The sequence below is a fragment of the Carya illinoinensis genome, chromosome 4 (genome assembly GCF_018687715.1).
Source record: "Carya illinoinensis cultivar Pawnee chromosome 4, C.illinoinensisPawnee_v1, whole genome shotgun sequence".
In the NCBI taxonomy this organism is placed as follows: domain Eukaryota; kingdom Viridiplantae; phylum Streptophyta; class Magnoliopsida; order Fagales; family Juglandaceae; genus Carya; species Carya illinoinensis.
In genome coordinates, this window is record NC_056755.1 from 32,255,105 (window position 1) to 32,278,716 (window position 23,612).

Consider the following 23,612-nt stretch of genomic DNA (forward strand, 5'->3'; position numbering starts at 1 on the left):
TGCAGTCATATAAAGACTTGATACGACAGATTTGACTGAACTTCATGGGAATTAACAGCCACTAAAGCGTGATTACTCCCTCACTTCAGAAAAACCGCATACTACAAAATCGGAATAAACCATTGGAGTTTGGCAGAGCAAGAGGGGTTATATAAATTGTAAATGTTGAGCCGCTCAAAGGATATACATAAATTTCCAACAAAGTAAATTAAAACATAACTATTTCAAGAAAGAAAAAAGATGCAAAGAATATTCAGGACAACCCAGCAGCAACTCAAAGATTAAAGGCATCTGCGCCCAGCATAATGTGTATAAAAATTTGGGAACAAAGAAAGTGGAAAGGACCTAAAGAGGCATATGAACACATTGGCCAATTTACGTTGCCAAGTTTTGGCCCTACAAGTTGAGAAACATTGTAAGACATCATGAAGTCAGCGAAACGATCACAGTTAAACAGGATAAAAAGTTGAAACATTGTAGCCAGAGAATAGAGAAGCCATACAAAGATAACCGACCTGAGAGCCCGCGCCTGGAATCAGTTCAGATGAAACTTAGTTTTTCACATTTGATTCAACTCGTCTTGTTTATGGCTAGGAGTGCGCAAATCCAAACCCCGAATCCCCTGAATTTCAAGTCCCAACAACTCAATTCCAACTTCCTTTACAACTCAACTCCAAGCAAACCTATGCCTACAGCATGCATAATAGCACACAAGAATTTGTACTTTTTTACAAAGGTGCACCAAGATAAGCATTTAATAATGATCCCTCTTATCAATTGTCTAATTGCAGGGTCTCCATGCCCCTGAGGGCACCTTCATAGTTCCGGGAGGTATTTCTCCCAGATGGTGTACGTCTGGGATCTGAGGATCCAACAGGTAAACTCCTTTGCCCACTTGAAATTCTGCGAGCTGCTCCAGGGCTGGCCTCAGTAGTACGAGAGTGATTGGGATCTGACTCACTCTCAACAAATGCATCACGGCTACTAGAAACAGCAGCCCGCCTTGATGATCCACTTGGACGGCCCAAATTATTGGAGTTTGGTAACTGCACAGTCCACAAATACAGGGGTCATTAGTTTTAAGATGCGTGAAAACCAATTGGCCCGTACAATTTCAAAGAAACTCATGCTATATCATATTTCTTACGATCCAATATGCCTGGAGTGGGAAGGGTTGAACCAAAAAAATGCAGATGATAAGAAATTAATAACTACAGCTTTAAGCCTTAACCAACAAGACTAAAACAGGCTTTAAAGAGGAAGATGCTAAAATTGAAACGGTTATGGAAAAGTTATCCAAGCACCAACCACACTGCCACCTAGGGATAACTAAGCAGCAACCTACTATGGCATTCAGTGAACCAAAGAGGAAGAAAGGCCTATGCCTTTCACTAATTTTATAAGGGTCTCACTGAATGAAACCGTCCAAGATAGATAATGCATAGACAATCAAAGTTCTAGAAACCTAGGAACAATAGGAGGAAAAAGTCCTCTTAACTTACAGGCATTACAAATGCCAAACAACTCACCATAACATCATTAGAGATTGCAGAATCATTAACAACTGGACTTCTCTGCCTTGAAAAAGTTCCAGAACTTAAAGCTGGTCCTGCTATTCTCCGGCGTGATGGAATCATCGAAGGCAAAACAGCTGCTCGCCCGTCCTCCCCACCTGCAACAAATTCGAAGAAGTAAGCAGCATAAACAGCTTTTGTTGAAGATTTGTGCAATTTCTATTTATGGCTTGGAAGGAGTGAGACCAGATGTCAGAAAACTATATACAAAGAAGGCAACCAGGGAAAAGGATGAAGAGTTTGAAATGATGTAAGGATATCAAGGGAAAAAAATCTACTGACAGGCTTGGCACTCAAGAAATTAACATGGATAGATGTAATGATAAAGCTATATAAGTGAACAAGGTTATTACAATCAATGCAAGGAGGAAAACTAAGATATACCTATCTGTCTATCAGCATTGGCAATAGCAGTGGGCATTCCAGAACTAGTTCCAGCACCAGCACCCTAACAAAAACAGGCATTACAAAATGATTTAATGTGGACAACAGACAGAACTAATAGATCACTTACAAGGGCACGAACTGGAGGAGCAGCCATCTGTGATTGCTGATACTTCAAAATAGTCCAGTCAAATACATAATCAAACTGGAAGCCTGTACTAAAAAAGAAAGAGCAATGAGAAGCTGGAATACCATGATAGTCCATATGAACTGGCTTTTGACTTGCAAATATGAAACCACGTGAAACTCAAACTAAATCTATCTTTCTTTGATAGGTAAATTTTATTATGAGTGCACATAGTGGCGAACCCAAGTAAAGTGTATACAGGAGAAAACACCCGACTAGGGAGATCTATTTTAGTGGAAATAACTTCAAACCTTCTCGGATGAAAAGATCCCGAAATATTCTTTTCAGATAAGCATAATCTGGTTTGTCATCAAATCGTAGTGAACGGCAATAGTGAAAGTATGATGCAAATTCTGTTGGATAACCCCGACACAAGGCCTGAAAGAAGCATTAAGGACACCATTTACAATCTGCAGTAGTTGGACAAAGAAAACTGAGGCAACCAATATTTACAAACAACCAACCTCAACTGAGGTAGAAACTTTCTTTTCACTGATTTTGTCATACTTCTGTTTCTTGGTTCCTGCTTTCAGTCCCTGCCAAGGGAGACTACAGAGAAAAGAGGAATCACTAAAGCATACAAAGAAACCAATGCAAGACTCAAAGGAAGGATAAGGAGCAACAATCACCTTCCTCTCAAGAAGTACATAAGGACATATCCAAGAGATTCTAAATCATCCCTGCGGCTTTGCTCTAATGAGTTAAAACATCAGCAAAGAAACCATAATTATGAAATCCAAAGAGGACACTTACTAGAAATATCACAAACAAAAGAATACTCCGTGCAAAATGAAATGATAAGGCAAAACCTACCTATACCAAGGTGAGTGTTCATGCTTGCATATCTAGCAGTTCCAGTCAAATTCTTGTTTTCTCTGCAGGGTCAATGAACAAAATACAATTAAAATTTGTGTTGGTGGAGCTCGACATGGTATATATGTTATCCACACTATGACAAAACAAACATGTCAAAAGAAGAAAAGAAGGTATAGATGAGGTGCTGGCTTGGATTCCAGTATATTTCCTTTTGTTGTTGTTAAAGTTTTCTAGGAACATGCTTTATTTCACAACTATTTTTCATATATTACCTAAATCTTTCCTGGCCAAGGCAATTAGAACATTAGGAAGATTTAAGTCCATAATTTTTTTTTGATAATTAATGAGAGAATTTTATTCCAAGTAAATAGACATAGCCCAGGTATACAGGAAGAGTATACAAGAGAGTACACCTAGATACAAACTAGAGCAAGAAACGACCAAATCCAATCATGAAAATTTCCATTCCCTACAAGAGCCTTAGCCCAAAAACATAAAGTGCTTTAAAAAAACTCCATAAGTTCTTCCATCAAGCATGCTCTATCTTCAAAGCACCTCCTATTCCTCCAACCATAAGCACCATATCAAGTACAAAGGGATCATCTTCCACACAGCTACACTACTTTGTCTCCCCACGACACCTTTCCAACATGCAAAAAGTCCACCACGTGCTTAGGCATCACCCAAGCAATACCCGTCCTATCAAAGATCTCATTCCACAAAGTCTTAGCCGCCTCACAACGAAGCAAAAGATGGTCAACACATGAAACACCAATCTACAACAAATAGTCCTCTTTTCCTCTAATTATGTGGTTCAAAATTTTTTCCAAGAGACAGCAACCAGCAGAAAAATGCAACCTTACTAGGCGCCTTAAAATTTAAGTCCATAAAAATTTATATACGACATTGAATAATCCCATAACCTAAAGCAAACAGACAAAACCAAGGAATTAAACTTGGACTTCATTCTAGAGGATGCATAGCTTTTTCTTTTCTTTATTTGCTTCAAACAAATGATAGCAATTACAAGCTAAGCTGGTTTTATCTTAAAACAAAAGTCCCCAAAAAGATCTTGATGCCTGAGGATGTCATCTACAAATATAAAATCCTTAGCTCAACCATTTTTGATCGGTGACTCTTTAGCTCAACCACTTGACACTTTCACAGCTTAAGATTAGATATTGTGATCATTTCAATTGTGAACATGATGTGAAATGAAAAATATACTCCATGATTTATAGCAAATGGATACTATCCATTTCACTTGAAATAGAGAGAAGATCCGTTTATATGAGTTACCTATCAAAAAAGAAAACGAAGATCCTTTTACATGAGCTTAAGTGCGTTTTTGCAAGAGAGAACTAACACACAAAGACTAATATGTCAAACATAAAAAGGATTCAAGGAATCTAAAACATGATATTGTGCGCTAAAAAGGGATTGATATTACTCCTTAGAAAATACACCTCCCAGAAGAGGTTAAAGGTTCAACAAATCTTTTGATAAATTACAGCGGTGCTTGTTGTCTACGAAAGTAACTGATCCATAATAAGAACAGGGACAATCAGATAGAGATGAAAAATATAAATTATTAAAACAGCAAATAGTTAATATCAAGAACAATGGACAGGAAAAAAAATAAAGCGAGAAGAGAGGCAGAGACCATCTATTCCCTAGGCTGGAAAAAGCAAAGAATCCCGTTGTAAGACTACTCATTGACATACTCAATAAATCAGCTGATATGGAAGCCTTCCACATCAACTAGCATTAAGAAGTATTAGTGTTTTAACTTTTTTTTTTTATTTATAACTGTAATAGTCCCATAATAAGTGACATGTTTATACACCGATTTATATCAAATGCAAGGTTTGAACGAAACCAATACGCTTGAACAAAACCAATGACCGATTCAAGTAGCAGACTCTTAAAAAAACTGCAAGGTTCGAACTAAACCAAGCAAAGTATACCAGAGGAGCAAATAGATACTTTATACAGACATATATATATATATTTTTATAGGTAAATGATGTTTCATGTAAATAGGCAAAGCCGGAGTACACAGGAATTATACAATAAAGAGCCTAATTACAAACTACGTGCTATGGATAGTAGCATAAAAGTAATAAAAACGCACTCCATTCAAAACAATAGAAGAGGCCCAAAGCAACAATGTATGAAAGAAAAAGTCCCTAAAACCCTCCGGAGAGCATTCCCTATTCTTGAAACAACGGCACCATCTTCCATACAGCTGCGATCTGCCAATTGCCCCTAATCCCTCGCAAACAAGACAATAAATCTATCACCCTCTTAGGCATAACCCATGCGATACCAAGTCTCGAGAGGATTTCATCCCACAGCACCTTGCCGACTTCGAAATGAAGAAGAAGGTGATCCACTGATTCACTGTTATGTTTGCACAAGAAGCACCAATCCATTATGTATAGACCACGCTTTATTAACTTGTCTATAGTCAATATTTTACCAAGGGAAGCCAACCAACCGAAGAAAGCAACCTTAAGTGGGGCATTGCTCTTCCAAATGCTCTTCCAAGGGAAGGTAATGAGGGAGTGAGTTGTCAAGGCCTTTTACTATGAACGAACTGAAAGTTTCTTGTTCCCGGTGCTTGTCCAGAATAACCTGTCCTCCCCTCTTGCACTTTGCTTCAATACATATAATACGCTATAGAAATCAGTAATGTCTCCTACCTCCCAATCCTGAACAGCTCTATTGAACCTCACCAACCAATGAATGAAATCAGCAATACTGCACATATTCTCAGCCACCGAGAAGTCCTAATCAAACGCAATCCTATAAAGAGAAGGGAAAGCGTTTTTCAAAGCAACATCCCCACACCAAATATCATGCCAAAACCTTATTCATGTGCCCCTTCCACCACATACCTACAATTATTGAGAAAATCACCGCAACCATTCCGAATAAATTTCCATACTCCCATGCCGTAAACCCCTCTTATGTCCTTAGAGCACCAACCTCCTCCTATGCTCTCATATTTGACATCTAAGATGTTCCTCCAACAAGCGTCTCCCTCATGATGATAACGCCATAACCATTTACCAAGTGCTGCCTTATTGAAGGTTCTCAACTTTCTTAAGCCCAACCCACTGCAGGACAAAGGAGTGCAAACTTTGTCCCATTTAATCGAATGGAATTTCTTTGCATCCTCTAATCCTCCCCATAAGAAATCACAAAAAATCTTTTCCAGTCTATTTGCCACCCCTTCAGGTAGAGGAAATAAAGAAAAGAAGTACATTGGGAGATTAGATAACGTACTCTTAATGAGTGTGATTCTCTCACCTTTAGACAAGTAAATTCTCTTCCAACCCGCCAATTTGCCTTCGATTTTCTCAATAATCCTTTTCCACATTATCATAGATTTATGAGGGGCCCACAAGGGGAGTCCAAGGTACCTCGTAGGCAAAGATGACACCTTACATCCCAAGATGGTAGCCACCTCACTTAAGTTATTGACCATACCAATGGGAACTACTTCCGACTTTGATAAATTCACCTTGAGGCCAAAAACTGCTTCAAAGCAAAGTAGAAGAGCTCTTAGGGAGCAAATATAATCCAAGTCCAGGTCACAAAAAATCAGCATGTCATCAGCAAAAAAAAGAAGGGACACCGACAAGCTTCCATGTGGAGAACCGCCAACCAAGAAACCCGAGATGAAACCACCGTCCACTACCACTTCCAACATTCTGCTCAACACATTCATGACTAGAATAAATAAGAGTGGGGATAGTGGATCCCACTATCTCAATCCCCGAGAGCTGTTGAAGAAGCCTTCAGGAGTGCCATTGACCAAGACAAAGAATATGACAGTTGTAATACAATGCTTAATCCACTGACACCATTTTTCCCCAAAGCCATAACTACCAAGGATATACAACAAGAAATCCCAATTTACATGATCAAATGCCTTTTCCATATCCAATTTACACGATGCCTGGAATGCTGGCTCTGACTCTGCTCTCTAGACATTCATTGGCAATGAGGACTGAGTCCAGTATTTGCCTTCCTTTCACGAAAGCATTTTGGGACTTCTAGATGATCTTCCCCATGACTTCGCTAAAACTTTAGAGATGATTTTATAAACCCCACTTATCAAGCTTATGGGCCGGAACTCATTCATTTCCACCAACCTCGCCCTCTTAGGAATAAGAGCGATGAAAATAACATTAAGGCTCTTCTCGAATTTCATAAGAGTGAAATTAAAAATAAATAAATAAATAAAACCTTCATTAGGTCCTCCTTAACGATGTCCCAACAGGCGTGAAAAAAAGCCATTGGAAAGTCATATGGTCCAGGGGCTTTATCTTTGTTCATACCTTTTAGCACACCAAGCACCTCGCCGCCTTCAAAAGGCCTCTCCAACCAAGCCGCGCTTGTGCGGTCGATGGACACAGAAGCTAGACCGTCCACCTTGGGCCTCCAAAAGTACTGCTCAAACAAAATCTTATCATAGAACTAGACAATATGATCCTTAATAGCATCTCTACCCAATAAAACCCTGCCCTCCTCATGCAAGACCTCTATGGCGTTGTTCCTTCGATGAGAGTTTGCAACCCTATGAAAAAACTTTGTGCTTCTATCTCCTCCATAAGGGGGATTTTTTCCAGCTCAACAACTATAGTCATTTTTCTTGCCTTATCCTCAACCGATAATGCCGTTTCTGCCTGTCTCTTATCAAGTTGCTGCAATTCTATAATAGTTTGTCCTGTTGGTATTTGATGTTTTCAAAGACTTCCAAATTCCATTTTCTTAGATCGTTCTTCAAATCTTTAAGTTTTCCTGTTAAAACAAAGCTAGGAGTGCCCGCGAGCTAATAAAAGGCCCACCACAAGCTGACTTTCTCAATGAACCTCTCCACCTTCAACTACATCTTCTCAAACTTAAAACATCCTCATCCCTCCTGAAGACCCCCACAATCTAACAAAAGTGGAAAATGATCCAAGCAAAGCCGAGGGAGCCATTTTGGCACGAAGTGTGGAAGTGAGTCTCCCAAGTAGGAGAAAGAACGAACCTATCCAACCTCGACTAGGTCCTTCCATTTGACCAAATGAAGTCTCCCCCTGCTAAAGGAAGATCCACCAAGTCTAGCTCAAAATAAAAGGGCTGAGAAATCAGCCATAGTCGAAACTATGATAGAAGCCAACAACTTGCTCGAGAATCGAGTGATATTAAAATCGCCCTCGATACACCACGGAATATCCCACCAAATGCAAAGGCCATCTATCTCGTCCCAGAGAAATTTTCTAATACTGTCATCATTTGGCCCGTAAACACATGCAAACCCCCAAACAAAATCGCCAACCACATAACTTATAAAAAATAAATAAATAAATAATCATCTATATTCAAGAAAGAACATGCTATTGAAAATTCCCCGATGCATTTCTCCACAAAGTTGACTACTCGCTTGTCCCACATCACCAGAATACCCCCTGAAGCACCCTTAGAAGCGAGGGTGGTCCATCCTGCATAAGAGCAATTCCACAAACTTTTAATGATATGCCTATCGATAAACTTTAGTTTCGTCTCCTGCAAAAAAATGACATCTACTTTCCAATCCCGTAATAAATTGTTTACTTTAAGGCGCTTGTTCGGGTCATTCAAACCACAAACATTCAAAGAAAGAATCTTGGGCTTCATGGATCGCCAAGATTCACCCTATCCTCGTGTCGCCCCCTATTCGCAGCCACTCCAAATATCCAAATATTTTCTATTCAACTAAATGAGTAAAGAACCTCAGATTCTATCCTTTTATTTTTCTGCCTATTTTATTGAATACAAGGATGAAAAAGTTAAAATATGTTTAGTTCTATCATATTTTCATATAATAAATTAAAAATTTTATTTATCAAACACAATCTAAAAAAGAAACAACTTTGAATCAGTTAGAATCGGCTCAAATCAATTTGAAATCGGCTAGAATTGGTCTGAATTGGACGATTGATCCGGTTTTGTGAGCAATTCAAAAAATAAAAAATTCACTACAATCAGTTCAGTTTTGACCAATTCAAATTGAATCCGCTGAAACAGCCTGAATCGAACCATTTTTGCAAGCCTTGCCTTTAAGACAGAAACTAAGCCAAAATTGAACACACACAAGTATTCCTCTCACCTGTAAGGAATATGTTGATGGGTTGAACTATCTCTATATTTTTTTGCTAGACCAAAATCAATGGCATACACCTACATGATGCGAAAACCAATTTCCATATCAATATTGACATTCTGAAAGAAATAAATAGAAACAACATAAAATTTAGGACATAAACCTGATTTGCACGCCTTCCCAAGCCCATCAGAAAGTTGTCAGGCTTGATATCTCGATGAAGAAATGATTTAGAATGAACAAATTCGACACGATTAATCTGCAGTAAACATAAGAAAAGGCACATATAGATGAAGAGAAACATACAATTTAATCCAACATTATGCATAATGTCTCGATGTAATCTACCATTTGATCTGCAAGCATAAGAACTGTCTTCAAAGAAAGCTTCCTGCTGCAGAAGTTAAAAAGATCTTCAAGACTAGGTCCCAGCAAATCCATTACCAGCACATTATAGTCTCCCTCCACACCAAACCATCTTACATTTGGAATCCCAGCTGCAAAAATCAAAATTTAGTTGAAATAAGAAATCAATATCGGATGAACCGAAATATGAAAACAAAGACTTGAAAGAAAATCCAAGCACCAAAAAGATAAAAATGACCATCAACTGAAAAGGATTAGAAGTTATATTACTTCCTCCCTGTAAGATTCTGTATAACTTTGATTCGTATAGCAATTGAGGATGCTTTGTCTTGACATTTTCCTGAATGTAAGAAAGAACATTATCATCTTAAGAAACCACAAGTAACCAAACGCCATTGCAAACAAGCAAACACAAAATAGGTGCCATTAAAGCAAAAAAGAGGAAATACATTGGACTCACGAGAATCTGGTAAATGGACACATGATTTAATAATATTCGTTACCAACTATCAGTTCAAACCAGACAAAAACCAAAATAAAGTACAATAAGCTCGCCCAGCCTCTCTCACCAAATTTCTTCTTCAGAAGAACCGACCGTGTAAACTCAATAATAGTAACAAAGAAGATGGAAATATCTGCTTTTGTATTGACACTGAATAACTTTGAAAGCCCCAGAATAGGCCAAGTAATGCTAAAAATTGAAAACCTCTGCATCTCAACCTAGTAAGAGAAACTCCATCTTTTTCTCATCAAGAGGAAAAAAAACAGGAAGAGAGAGAGACGGTTGTGGTATGATTTCCAACAGGAACGGACACCTCTCCAGTCTACCCCGATTACTCTCACCGATCAAACATTTACACTGTCACGCAGCAGGAATAACGTTAAAATAAATCATCTAGGGGAGAAATTAACTTCAACATTCACATAATAGAAAAAAATAACTGTCCCAAAGGAAATATAGACGAAAGTAACAAATTGCACAAGTTCATGAATTTTCCATTGGCGTAATAGGTGAGCAATACTCACAAGCTTAATTGCAACGTCTTCGTTACTCTGAATATTAGTACCTGCACCATAATTCAATCACCGATGACAGACTGAAACATCAAATTACCACAACAAATCGAAAAGAAAAACAACAATAAACGGACCGAGATAGATCTCCCCGAACGAGCCGCTACCGATCTTTCGGCCAAGCCGAAACCTATTCCCAACGCGATGCTCCATTTACACAACGGAAATTTTGAAACCCTAGCTAAAACTCCAAAACCTAATTTACGGAAAAAATATATAAAAAAATTGTTTACGCAGAGAAAGCACGCGAATCTGGGCCGAAGGATACAAATAGAAAACCCCGAGAAAAAGCTCCAAAACCAGTCGAGGGGAAATCGAGCCGAATAGAACCAAAAAAGTGAGAAAAAAAAAAAATGAAGATCTAGGGTTAGAAGCTACTTTCGTGGTAATTCCCTTTCGGGAGTTGATTCTAGGGTTAGATTAGAGTAGATTTCAGAACAGAAAAGGAAAAAGAAAAAAAAAGTGAGCGACATTAATATCTGGTTAGTTTCTCAGGCATTGTGGAGCTATACGATCCGGTCACCTTGAACAAACCAAAGCCTCCCTCTGGTGCGTCCCCGTGTGTGTGATTCTTCTTACCAAATTTTCTTTTTTGTTTCCATTTCTTGGGAAAATGCTTGGCCACGCGTGTTCGGTACGCGTGGCAAAGGTCTCTCGAATGAAGGTGGGGACAGCGAGGCTTTTGCGCCGCTGTTCAGTGGGGCCCGTGTCACGTGACTTTTTCTACCGGGAGCACGTCGGCACCTGATCGGACAGATAAGTTGAAAATCAATTGATAATCTAAAGTTTGGAATAGTTTATTTATTCAATAATCCTTGTCGGAGCAACATCTAAATAAAAATATAATAATAATCAGTATCAAATTAAGAGTTTCGATTATAAGACGAAATAATTTTAGATAAAAAAATAAAAATTAAATAAAATATTATTATTATTATTATTATTTTGATATTTAAAAAAGTTAAATTAAAATTTAAAAAAGTTAAATTATTTATTATATTTTGTATAAAAATTTAAAAAAATTGTAATAATAAAATAAAATAAATTGAGATAAAGTAAAATCACCTCTCAATCCAAACGAGGCCATCCCACATACACGAAAAATTAAAAAAACAACTAATTTTATTTTTCATCTTTTATAACGAAATTATGCTATTTATAGGTCTAATATAGAATATTTTTTTTTACAAGAAAAAAAAACATATATTTATTAGAAAAAAAATATATAAAAAAAATGATAATATGACTATTAAATATGTCTATCAAATATGTTTACTCATATATTTTTTATTTTTTCTTAATAATTAAAGATATTTAAAAAATAGTTAAAAAAATAAAATAAAATAAACTCATTTGTATCTATATGCATATTTGGTTAGGCACTAGGCACATTTGTTAGGCACTCTGGCCTTGTCCAATGTATAATACATCACTTCCTATTATATTTGGTAGAGAAAAAATTTACGATTGAGCAAGGGTACGAACCATAGAACGCTATATGATTCGGTGATGTCGGGGAGAGATTCACCACCTACTTTACGTATTATATTTATTAATTACGTTCTTGAGAAAGATATTAAATTATTAAGAGCATTTATGGCTTCATAATCATCCAACATATATATTAAGAAAATTTTTTTAATAAAACAACTTTTCGTGTTATGTTATATGTAATGTTTTCCAATTTTAAATCTTTAACCTAATCATTTTCTAAACACAAAACTCAATCTAATTTTTCTAGACTTCCAAAATAAAATATAAAAAAGAATATAACTTTTTTAAATTTTTAAAACAAATTATATTGAAATAGTTTTTAACTTTATAATATTTATATTATATTTTTTCTCTCATTTCTCAAAATTCAATAAAATATTTTAATTCAAATCATTTAATTAATATTAACAAACAATTTCATTACTATTAATAGAATTCTGAAATATTCCGAGTGTTTAAACAATCCCTCAGTCTCTCTCCCTCTCACTGTCGCCCCCAGTCTCAAGTATCTCTCTATCTCTCTCGTCATGGGTGATTGGCAAATGGCTTAGAAGCTAATCTGTCATCCGGCATCCAGACAAGGGCACCTGGCCACCCCGGGGGCCTCTCTCTCTCTCTCTCTCTCAGGGAGGTGCAGACAGTACCCCTAGTGTTTAGGCAAAAATCTTCTCTAAAACTTCTCTGGAATTAAACGAAGTATACAGAAGTCTTCATATTAATTCTAAAAGCATCTATATTGATCTATATATATGCACATATAAAGTCTTATTTGTATAATATGAGTTTAAATTTATCTATATTAAATTATGCATCTATATTAATATATGTATATACATATGCATAAATCAATGTGGATACTTTATTCAAAAGATGGGAAAGTAAAGATGCATATGCTAGTCTGCTTGGTCAGTGCCACCACAATATATAATGATAGGAGAATAGAAACAAAGATTTGAGATCTAAATCAAGCAAATACCAGTCACATTCCATAATAATACAGAGAGAGAAAAGAAAAAGAGATAAGGAAAACAAATACCTTAATAGGACTAGGATGAGGTTGGTACGTAATGCAAGGAGCGACAGTATTTTTTGTCTCTTCTTCTCACTCATCACTTGACATCGACTTCTGAGTAATTTAATTGAATATGCAGTCTTAACTTTAGATAATGTAAGATAAAGTTTTCATGAGAAAAAACAAGGTGAGTTAAAATATACAAATAATCTAATATTTGTTCATGAGATTTGTTTATTATCATTGTAAAGTTCAGTTAGTTGACTTAAAATTGTGTTTTTTTAATAGAAATTTACTATAGGAAAAACTTTACTGTCGGTCGAGCTCTTCGTACTCAAATAATAGCATTTCAATAAAATTTTACCACCTAGGTCCTTCATTTTATATCTTTGTGCGTCTGACTACATCTGATCAAAAATTCATAAAACTCCTCCCGTGTCCTCTCCCTCTTCCACCAAGGCCCCCCCAATCCCAAACCAGAACCAAGATATCGTCAACCAAAGCCGCGACGGACCCGGTTTCCGTCCCGTAAAGAAACTCGACATCTAGAAAAGAGACGGATCTCAACCCAGAGACAGAGAGAGAGAGCTTGGTGAACCTCTTCACAAAGGCGAACCACAATCTAACCATGGTTGAGCACAGGCTCAAGAAGAAGTTTGAACAACAAATGTATCCAGACAATCATAAAGACCCCAAATCAGTACACAAATCAGACGAAATCAGTACAAATCAGAGCAAATTGGTTATAATTGGATAAATACAAATCAATAACTAGTCTTATGCTTTCGATTAGAGCAATAACCATGTAAAAATAGGTTGGAAGAGAAGTTTTTGTACCATCGAGGAGTGGCTGGGTGGGCAATGGCTTGGTGGGGCGACAGAGGAAAATCTTTTCAGTGGGGGTCGACGGCTTGGTGGGGCGATGGAGGAAAATACATCAGTGAGGGGTGACAAAGGAAAATACCTCAGTGGGGGGCGATGGAGCTTGGTGGAGGCGACTGAGCTTGGTGGTGGCGACGGGTCTAGTTTCTCAAGGTGTGGCGAGGCCTGGTTTCGCCAATATGAGAAATTAGTCAGAGGCCAACGTGAGGTATGGTTTTGTTAGAGGGAGTGAAGGGCTCTTCATGGGTGTAATCAGATGAAAAATGGTCTACTTTACATTTTATGAAATCCCCCACGTGCCTCATTCTAATTGGGAGCTATTGTTAAACCCATAAGAACAATCAGGTTGTTCTGAAGAAGACCTCTTTACCATTTCTATATGTGATTGGGACAAAACGAATCAACCGAATGAAAACTCATTTATAGTTGTAATGGCTAGTAGCAATTCTTGCACAATTAACTAGGAGTGAGTGTATTTAAAGAAGAGAATTGCTACATACATAAAGAATTTAGATAAAATAAACTTATAAATTAATGTGGTATCATGAAATCTGTTAGATCTACTTTATAATAAAAGTAATTTTATAATCTGACGTACCACATCAAGTCATATTAGTTTATAGATTTATTTTTATGTAATTCTTTTGTGTCTAAAGTATTTTCCTTTAAAATTTCATAATGCCTTATTCATATGCATAACTATAACACTATAAAAAAAAATAATAATAACTATAACACTATAGGTTTTGGAGAATGAGATAAGAATTTTTAGTTTTAGATGAAAGTTTAAAATATTATATTTTAATATTATTATTATTATTTTGATATTTGAAAAAATTAAATAAAAAATTAAAAAAATTGAATTGTTTATTATATTTTCTATGAAAATTTAAAAAAATTATAATAATGAAATGAGATGAAATAAGATAAGAATTTTGTATTTGAACTTAGTTACTAAACCTAACCTCAAGTCAATTCTCCAAGAAATTCATGTATAAGCAACTCATTTAATCATTAACAGATTTATATTTTTAAATCAATATAGTATGATTTATCGTCAAGGCCAAACCTTTTGAGTATCTATGAATTCAGAAAAGACAACGCCCGTTAATAGGGCTGTAATCGAGTCGAGTCGAGCTGAGTTTTGGCTTGCCGAACTCAGCTCGACTCAAAATACTCGAACTCAAGCTCGAGCCCCAGCTCGAAATTTTTTTTAATTTTTTGTTCGAGGTTGACTCGATAAGCTAAAATCTCAACTCCGGCTCGGGCTCGAGCTAGTCCCACAAACGAGTTTGAACTCGAGCTGAACTCGAGCTTCAATTGTTTTTTTATTTTTGAATAAGATTTAATAATTAATAAATAAATAAATAAATAAGAACTAATATTGAATTTATATAACTAACTAGTAGAACTTCTATTAAATTATAAAATTTTAAAAAATTTATAAATAATTTATATCTAACTAGTTGATATTTATCCAAAATAAAAATATATTATATACCTACATATATTATTAATACATACACTTAATATAATAGAATATATATATTTTATATATGGTTCCTACATACTATTATATGAAATTATTAAATTTTATCAACTAATTATTATACAAATTATAAAATATACCTATGAAGTATATTTACTATATAGACATAAGTAATTAGAATATATATTATATATTTAATTATAAAAGTGGTATGCTTATATTATTAGCTAATACATATATACATGCATAGGTGTATATATATAATTATCAATATATGAATGAGTTTTAATCGAGTCGAGCTAATGAGTCGACTCGAGCATAAATGAGCCTTAGTCAAGTCGAGTCGAGTTTTGTCGAGTATGTGTCATTTACAAATCGAGCGAGTATCTACTTTAACGACCGAGTTTTTTTTTTTCACAAATCGAGTTCGATTCAAGTTTAACTGAGTGAGTTATCAAGCAGACTGGTTCATTTACAGACCCGTTAATCGGTTAATGGATAGAATATAAGCATTGAGATAGGATCTACCGGATATCCGGTTTTCGGACCTGACCAAATCATTGCCTTAAATTTTATAAATAATAATGAAATAATTTGAGTTAAGATATTTTATTAGATTTTAAAAAATGAGAGAAAAAAAGTTAAATAAAATATTTTAAAGTTAAAATATTATTTAAATATAATTTTTTATTTTGAGATTTCAAAAAATTGAGTTTTTTTGCATTTTGTTTAAAAATTTTAAAAATTTGTAAAGATTAGATAATGATTAAATGAAATATTTGAAATTTTAAAATTAAAAAACTATTTATATTTGACTATTTTTAAAAATGAAATGAGATTTGTTACATGGAGGCCAAATACCAAGTTAGCGTCAGTTATGTCTGGCAACGTTATATCTAATGCTTCAGCATTTTTCGTTGATAACGGTGACTTATTAAAAATAATTATTTTTGCAAGGTGCAACATGTTTGTTACAAGATTCAAAAAACAGTTCCATTCATTGATTGCTTGGATCCAAATTGAAGTGGTAAGAAACTAAACTGATTTTAGTGAATGTTTTTTAATCATTTATTGAATCCCTTCAATTGACTGATTTAGGTCGATTTAGACCGATTTTAAATTGATTCTTACCGATCTAAAATTGTATTTATTTTTAAGTCATCTAACAATTGAGTTTTTTTTTTTCTAATTTATTGTATAAAAATATGAAAGACGTAAAAACTTTTTTTATCGCTGTATTAAAAAGTAATCGCATAAAAACTTGAAAGATAAAACATCCAGCTCTTTTTTTCTTTAGTAGAATAAAAAAATTAGGATATGAATAAGTAACTTGTATTAAAATTTTGATTGTGCATAAAATATTATATCTTTTATGTGCTTATAACTTAATGATCTTTATTTTTTTCGTATACGAGGCAAAAAAATGTTGATAACTGAGATTAAATACATAAATTACATGTTTGTTGAAATTCCTTAATTCATATCATATTTTTATTGAAACTAGTCATTAAATTTATATTTTGTACTCTTTTATACATGATATTAAATGCTTGAGTTGCATTACATATGATTTTTAATATTTTTTTTATTAACATTGAAATAACCGATTCAAAATTATTATGAATCACCCAATTCATTGAATTTGTTTTTACCCGATTCCGAACCCAATTTCGATTTTTCAAGCTCTGGTTTGCTAGATCGCTTTGTTTATTAACATTGTAATTTGTATGTCATGTTTTATTATTGTCAAGCAGAATTTTAAATTGTGGGTGTGTTGTACGGCCAGGTAGTATGAATGCAATGACTCCTAATGAAGTAGTGCTTAGAGCATTAAGTTATCTTGATATGACCTCCGGCAAGGATTGATCTATATAAAAAGTTTGGAAAATGCTTGGGTCCATCCAAATGTATTCCAAAAATGTCTCGAGTGTATTTTTTTTTTTTTTTAATGTGAATTTGTATGTGTGTTTGTTCTTTTAACATTAAAAAACATAAATGTTTAAAAAAAAAATCAAAATACACTAGAATGCATTTTTGAGAGGGCATCCTAGCATCACCCAAAAGGTTTTGCCCCTACAATCGAAGCCATCGAAGCAAAATGCTCCAAGTTGTAGCCTCGAGTCCTAGCTTTGTCTCGTTTGTTTTCAGATATGAGATAACATATTATTAGAATATATTATTTTTGTATTGGGATTTAAAAAAGTTGAATTGTTTATTTTATTTTATATAGAAATTTAAAAAAATTTTAATGACTAAGATGAGATGAGATGAAATCAGAGTTACGGTAGGCAGAAGATTACTCTCTCAATCCATTATCAACTACAACTTAGCCAAAGCCATGACCATGAGTAGATTGGCTTAGTAAGCTGTAGCCTGTAGGAGTAGGGTCCGGGGCCTTGGGAGTCACATGTCATGAGATAAAAGTTGACTTGAGTAATTTGCTTATTTTATATACTATCTCATAATATAAAATTTTATTTTGTATATGTATAGAAGTTGTATGTGAGAAAACTCGAAATATTCAATCTGTTTTGACAATGTATAATGGTGGCTTATTTATAACATAATGAGGCCCGTGTAATAAAGGAAATATAATCAATACCTAAATATAAAATATTTCAACTTAGAATATTTACAGAGTATTACTATAATATTTTTAGAATTTTAGACAAGATATTAATTTAATTACGGTAGTGGAGGGACCATCACAATCGAAAGGCTCTGGAACGTATAAGAAGGCCCATAGTATAATAAAAATCAAGAAGTCCAGAGGATGGGCTCAGGGGTCATAGAGGGATAGTCAAGAAAAGTTTGAAGAGAGATATACATGGCACCACCTTTAACGGAAGGATAAAAACAGCAAAAAATAAAGCGATTATTCAAAATCCTAAGTAGTGATCCGTTCTAATAAATCCTGAATGAGATAGGTATAGCAAACGAGCCTATATATACAGGTAATCTTTGATAATTAAGGATAACTCGAATAGAATGACCTCTTAACTGACTTAAGCATCAGAGTGTTTGCAGAAGAAGCCCCATTCAACTTTCATCAGCGAATTATGGCTACACAGTAGAAGATTGGAAGTGAAACACGTCCCTAACAGGTAGGTAAATATGTGCTAACATCTCCTCTCAAACTCAAAATGATAAAGCCAACTAGAGTTTGGAAACAAGAGTACTCAGTCGGCCAAGTGGATGAGATTTTGTAAAAATGTCAACAAGACCTTCTTGAGAAGATACGAATTGAAGATGCAAAGTGTCTTACTGAAGGTGGTGATGAACAAAATGGCAATCTATCTTGATATATTTCATACATTCATAGAAGACATCGTTATGAGCAATTATGTATGACACTGGTTATCATAGTGAATGGAAGAACGAGTCTTCTACTGAACACCTATGTTTGTTAAGAGCCATCGAAGTTAAAATAGTTCAGAAGTGGTGTCGGCCAGTGCGTGATACTCAACCCCAGTAGTAGATCAAGACACAATAGACTATTCTTACTACACCAAAATATCTTAGATGTCACAAGAAAAAATAGTAGTTAGTGGTGGAGTGGTGATCAATGGGATCACCATCCCAATCAGTATTAGAGTAAGCTTGGAGCTCAAGAGAAGAGTACGAGGAGAATTGAAGTCCATGTAATAAAGTTTCCTTGACATAGCACAAAATACAAAGAAAGGTAGCACAATGAGTGGAGTGCAGCGCACTCATAAATTAACTAACCAAATGAACGACATAAGAAATATCTGGCTGTGTAGTAATGAGATAAATAAGACTACCAACCAACTATCTATAAAGTGTTTATCTGAAAGAGGCATACCATCAGTGGCAAGAATCTTAGCATTGCATTCGAGAAGACTGTTAGTTATCTTATTATTAGTCAACCCAGCTACAGAGAGTAATCAAAAGCATATTTGGCTTGGGAAAAATAATAACCATATGCGCCCAATGTGACCTCAAGTCCAAGAAAGTAGTTGAAGTTCCCCAAATCCTTCAATTCAAAATTATGATTGAGAAAATCCTAAAGGTCTCTAATGCCAATAAGGTCATTTCTAGTAATAATCATATAAACAATATAGAGAATGATAAGAATAGTACTAATATCAATAGTATAAAGAAGAAGTGCAAGGTCATATGAAGTGGGAACAAAGCCTTGCTTGAGCCCATAAAGAGCACGACGAAGATGATAAACTTACTTTATATGGAGGATATTCATAACTAAGTGGATGATGCATATATTGTGACACCCCTGGCCTCCAACCTCCGCTTGGGATGGAACGAAAACTTAGAGTATCGGGATATGCAATACAAGGTTATATCCCTCCATTTATAATAGTTAATATGCAATGCATTCTAGAATGCAACTAGCAGTATGCAATAATCACAACGAAATAAGGGTGACTAAATATAACTTATGGCAGAATGAACTAAAAAATTCCAATAGTATTAATATTCATCATGAGTTCAAATGATACGGTAGCATATTCTCAATATAAAATACATCAAATAATAAGTCTCCATGATTAGATCAAATCCTTGATATGCTCTAAGGTACGAAGGGTTAGAGCTATGAACATCAAAATAAGATCTAGTCTTTGATCAAAGTCCGATTCCTCTTCAATCAGTTAGATCCATTAGTCCATCATCATCTCCTGATACAACTTTTATTATCCCAAGTGGAATGATAATGGGTCCACAAGGGTGAGATTTATTTGAAATCTTAGTAAGCTAAACAATCAACATACACAAAAATAAATTATGCATGATAAATGATAAATATGAAATGCATGCTATGCAGAAAATAAATATTTGTCTCCTAGCCATATTCCTCAATTTTTTCAGAAAAAATTTGATACACATTTTCTTATAGAGAAAATTTTTCAATTCAACTTTCAAAACAATAACATTTCAGCATCGCTAAATATCATTAACAATCACACTCACATAACATCATAATGTATGGTATCATCAGAGTTCTCCATATGCACTGTGAGTACCTGCTAGTGACTGTAGTACAACTCATGTTAAAACTACTTTGTCTGCAAACTCAATCTTAATGCATTGGTAACATAACATTATTATCATAACATCATAACATATACACTCACTAGTCTTAGGTGTCATAAAATTTGGCTTTGCTCAAGCATTCTTTAAAAAAAACTCATTTGAAGCCCATTGAATGTTCTTTGTCAACTCAAAGATTACCACTTTATTTTTATTTACTCCAAGTTGGACAGAGGAATTTCACTAGGAGAAATTCTCATCCTAGTCTTTAGGGTCATGACAAAATTAAGTTTTCATGCTATATTTGAGAATATTTTTCATGACATGCATTTGTATGTATGCTTTATGTGAAAATGACAAATTTGTATAACATGCTCAAATGACAAAAATTGCCCATGTCATGTAAGCAAATAATCATGTACTTAATATATTATATAACATGATGTTTTATGCTCAAAAGAAATTTATATCATAAATGTGGCATTTATTAATAAATCATAAATAAATTATCAAAGTATAATTTAGAGGCCAACTTATAAACTTGTCCAAATTTGAAAAATTGTATTGACTGAAAACAAGGTTATACAAGTTAGAATTTGAGTTTCTAAGAAAGATGTTCATAATCAAAAGTGTTCAAAAATTTATATTTACAAAAATACCCCTAAATTTTCCAAAATAGCAACTAAGAGCACTCTCATTGGAAATTAGGAATAGTCAAAGCCAAACCAAAGTTTTAGCTAATATGACATGAATTTGTCTTTACCTATTCCATTCACATCTAATCCTCACATTAGATTATCTATTTATTCATTATATAATAATAAAATAATATTAAAATAATTAATTTTATATTTTTTTAATTGATTTATTTTTATCATATTTTACCAATCTACCAATTATATGTTAATAATTAATCATATTCTAATTAAACTTAAAAAATCATATTTTAATGGTCATTTAATGCTAATAACCACAAACGTTTAATTAAACTCATTTAAAATTTAATATAAATGTCTTAATTACAAATCAAACTTCTATATTTTCCATCCAACTATATTACAAATCAAATTTTTATAAAGGGACTTTTGGTTTGTGATAGGAAATGTTGAGAGAAGAGAGAGAGTGTTTCAAAAGTACTAATAAAAAAAAGTATTTGTTTCATCTACAGTGCATATGTAGAATATGACTTTTGTTTTAGATATACTGTAGCAAAAACCAACTATTCAAATACTTTGCATAATCCAATGCTGGCAGTATTTTGTCCCAATAGCTCCCAACATGCATTTTTTTTTTTTTTTTTTTGACCTTTGGCTAATTCATTGAGATTGCTTTAAGGTCCTAAATTTTTCCTATTTGCAAATGAGTCTCAAAATTAACCAAACTTCATCAAACCTATATTTTCTATATTCTAAATCCATCTATGCCTTTAAAATTTTAAGAATCAAAGTGCAACTATGCTAATCACACTTAATCCGTGGCATGCATTCCATTAAAATTTAGGTGTGATTTCAACTAATTAACCCTCGTGGATGTATGTGTACTCAATTTCATCAAGTATCATCAATAATTACAACCTTAATGAAAAATTAAAAACTTAAGTTAAGGGCATACAAGCTTATCCCAACACTTAAATACTGCTCAAGACCTTAATTACCACCAAGGTTATGCTTGGCCACTGAGATTTCTCAAATGAAAATTTTGAGTTTTAAGATTAAATATTAAAATATTATATTTTAATATTATTATTATTTTGAGATTTGAAAAGGTTAAGAAAAAGTTGAATTGTTTATTATATTTTGTATGGGGATTTGGAAAAATTGTAATGATAAAATGAGAATTTTGTGTTTGAGATGAGAAATCTTGATGGCTAAACAGTACCTAAATCATTCATTAAACATGTATGATGTTTCTAGCTTTATTCACCAAGAGATGTTTCAAAAACTTAATCAAATCATGAATTTTCATTCTTATCACAATCACAAGGATTTGCTAAATGTATATTATTCAAGTCTAGGTAAATTAATCAAAACTTCTATAAGTTAAGCATAAACTAGTCAAAATCGATGCATGCTTAGATGATCAACACAAGATAGAATTAAACCCTATTATGGCATGCTTATAACTTCTAAATTAAACCTTCAACATTATTTCTAAGGCATTATTAAATCAAATAAAAATATTCTAAGACATTCCATGACTAAAAATTCAACTTAAAACAATTTTATGAAATCAAGGATCCCAATTAACTCGGTTTTGAACTAAGCATGATAACTTCAACTAAACTCAAATAAAAACTCATTCCAATGGCATAAATTTAAAATTACTATGTCATTCTATCACTAAACAAAAGATAAGCAAGAATGCTTACAAAATTCGTGGTTCTTAAAGCTCCCAAACACACTCATATCAAGAATCACTCCAAAAGTCACTCGGTTTCACTCTTATGCACACTAAGGGGAGAAAATGCTCTCAAGAACTCAAGAGAAAGCTTGGATGAGAGGTGTGAAGAAATGAGGAAGTGGGGGAGGTATTTATAGGCATCAAGAAGGGAGGGGATGTTGGTCTTGGGTGAAGAAGGGCTTGGTGATTGGTTGAGTGGGTGGTGGAGTGTGGTGATGCAAGTTTTAGCTTGTGCCATCCCTTGTGTCGGTGAATAGTGTTCAACACCTCATGATTTCTTATATTTCAGGTGCTACATTGTGTTATGTGGATGCAAGTGCTGTCATGGGGCATAAATTAAAAACAAAAAATGAAAAAAATGCAATGAGGTCATGCCATGATGCCGTCGGGTAGGGGTCTCAAAACTAGCCAACTTTGGACTCATGCTTGCCTCACCTTCTTGTCATTTCTTCATGGTTGATTTGTGCATGTATAATGTCACTCCTTGAAGGCTTTTTCAAGTGGTGGAAGTTGGAGGATTGGCTTCCAAGTGCTCAAGTATATGTAGCACATGGAAGGGGTTGAAGTTACCGTGTGGTTCAAGCTTGATGCCCATTGGTTTGTGGTCTTTTTCTTTTTTTTTTTTTTGGGAATATTTTGGGTCAAAATTCCCATGATGACTTTAGGAGCTCTTGGGGATTGGAGGGAAGGAATGGTGGCATGTGGAGTTGGCTCAACCAAAAGTAGAAAATTCAATTGAAATCCAAGGCCACTTGGTTTGGTTTCAATTAGGCTTGCAATGGAATTGG

General features: G+C 34.3%; 1 protein-coding gene across 3 annotated transcripts; it reads right to left on the reverse strand.

Annotated features, from left to right (window-relative positions):
- Positions 1 to 431: 431 nt before the first annotated feature.
- On the reverse strand, positions 432 to 14,113 carry LOC122307910 (casein kinase 1-like protein 1). Of its 3 annotated transcripts, XM_043121037.1 has the most exons (17): positions 13,884 to 14,113; positions 13,071 to 13,160; positions 11,064 to 11,284; positions 10,618 to 10,736; positions 10,493 to 10,533; positions 9,737 to 9,806; positions 9,449 to 9,597; positions 9,264 to 9,359; positions 9,107 to 9,177; positions 2,959 to 3,020; positions 2,775 to 2,838; positions 2,610 to 2,694; positions 2,397 to 2,523; positions 2,089 to 2,171; positions 1,959 to 2,022; positions 1,530 to 1,672; positions 432 to 1,046 (listed from the first exon to the last, which is right to left on the reverse strand). In XM_043121037.1, the coding sequence occupies exons 4-17, from the start codon at positions 10,691 to 10,693 to the stop codon at positions 774 to 776; spliced, it is 1,404 nt and encodes a 467-aa protein (XP_042976971.1). In that variant the 5' UTR covers positions 10,694 to 10,736; positions 11,064 to 11,284; positions 13,071 to 13,160; positions 13,884 to 14,113; the 3' UTR covers positions 432 to 773. The 3 variants fall into 3 exon arrangements, with proteins under 3 accessions (XP_042976971.1, XP_042976970.1, XP_042976972.1); XM_043121036.1 differs by having other exon boundaries at positions 10,618 to 11,284; XM_043121038.1 differs by lacking the exons at positions 10,618 to 10,736; positions 11,064 to 11,284 and having other exon boundaries at positions 13,884 to 14,112.
- Positions 14,114 to 23,612: the final 9,499 nt, after the last annotated feature.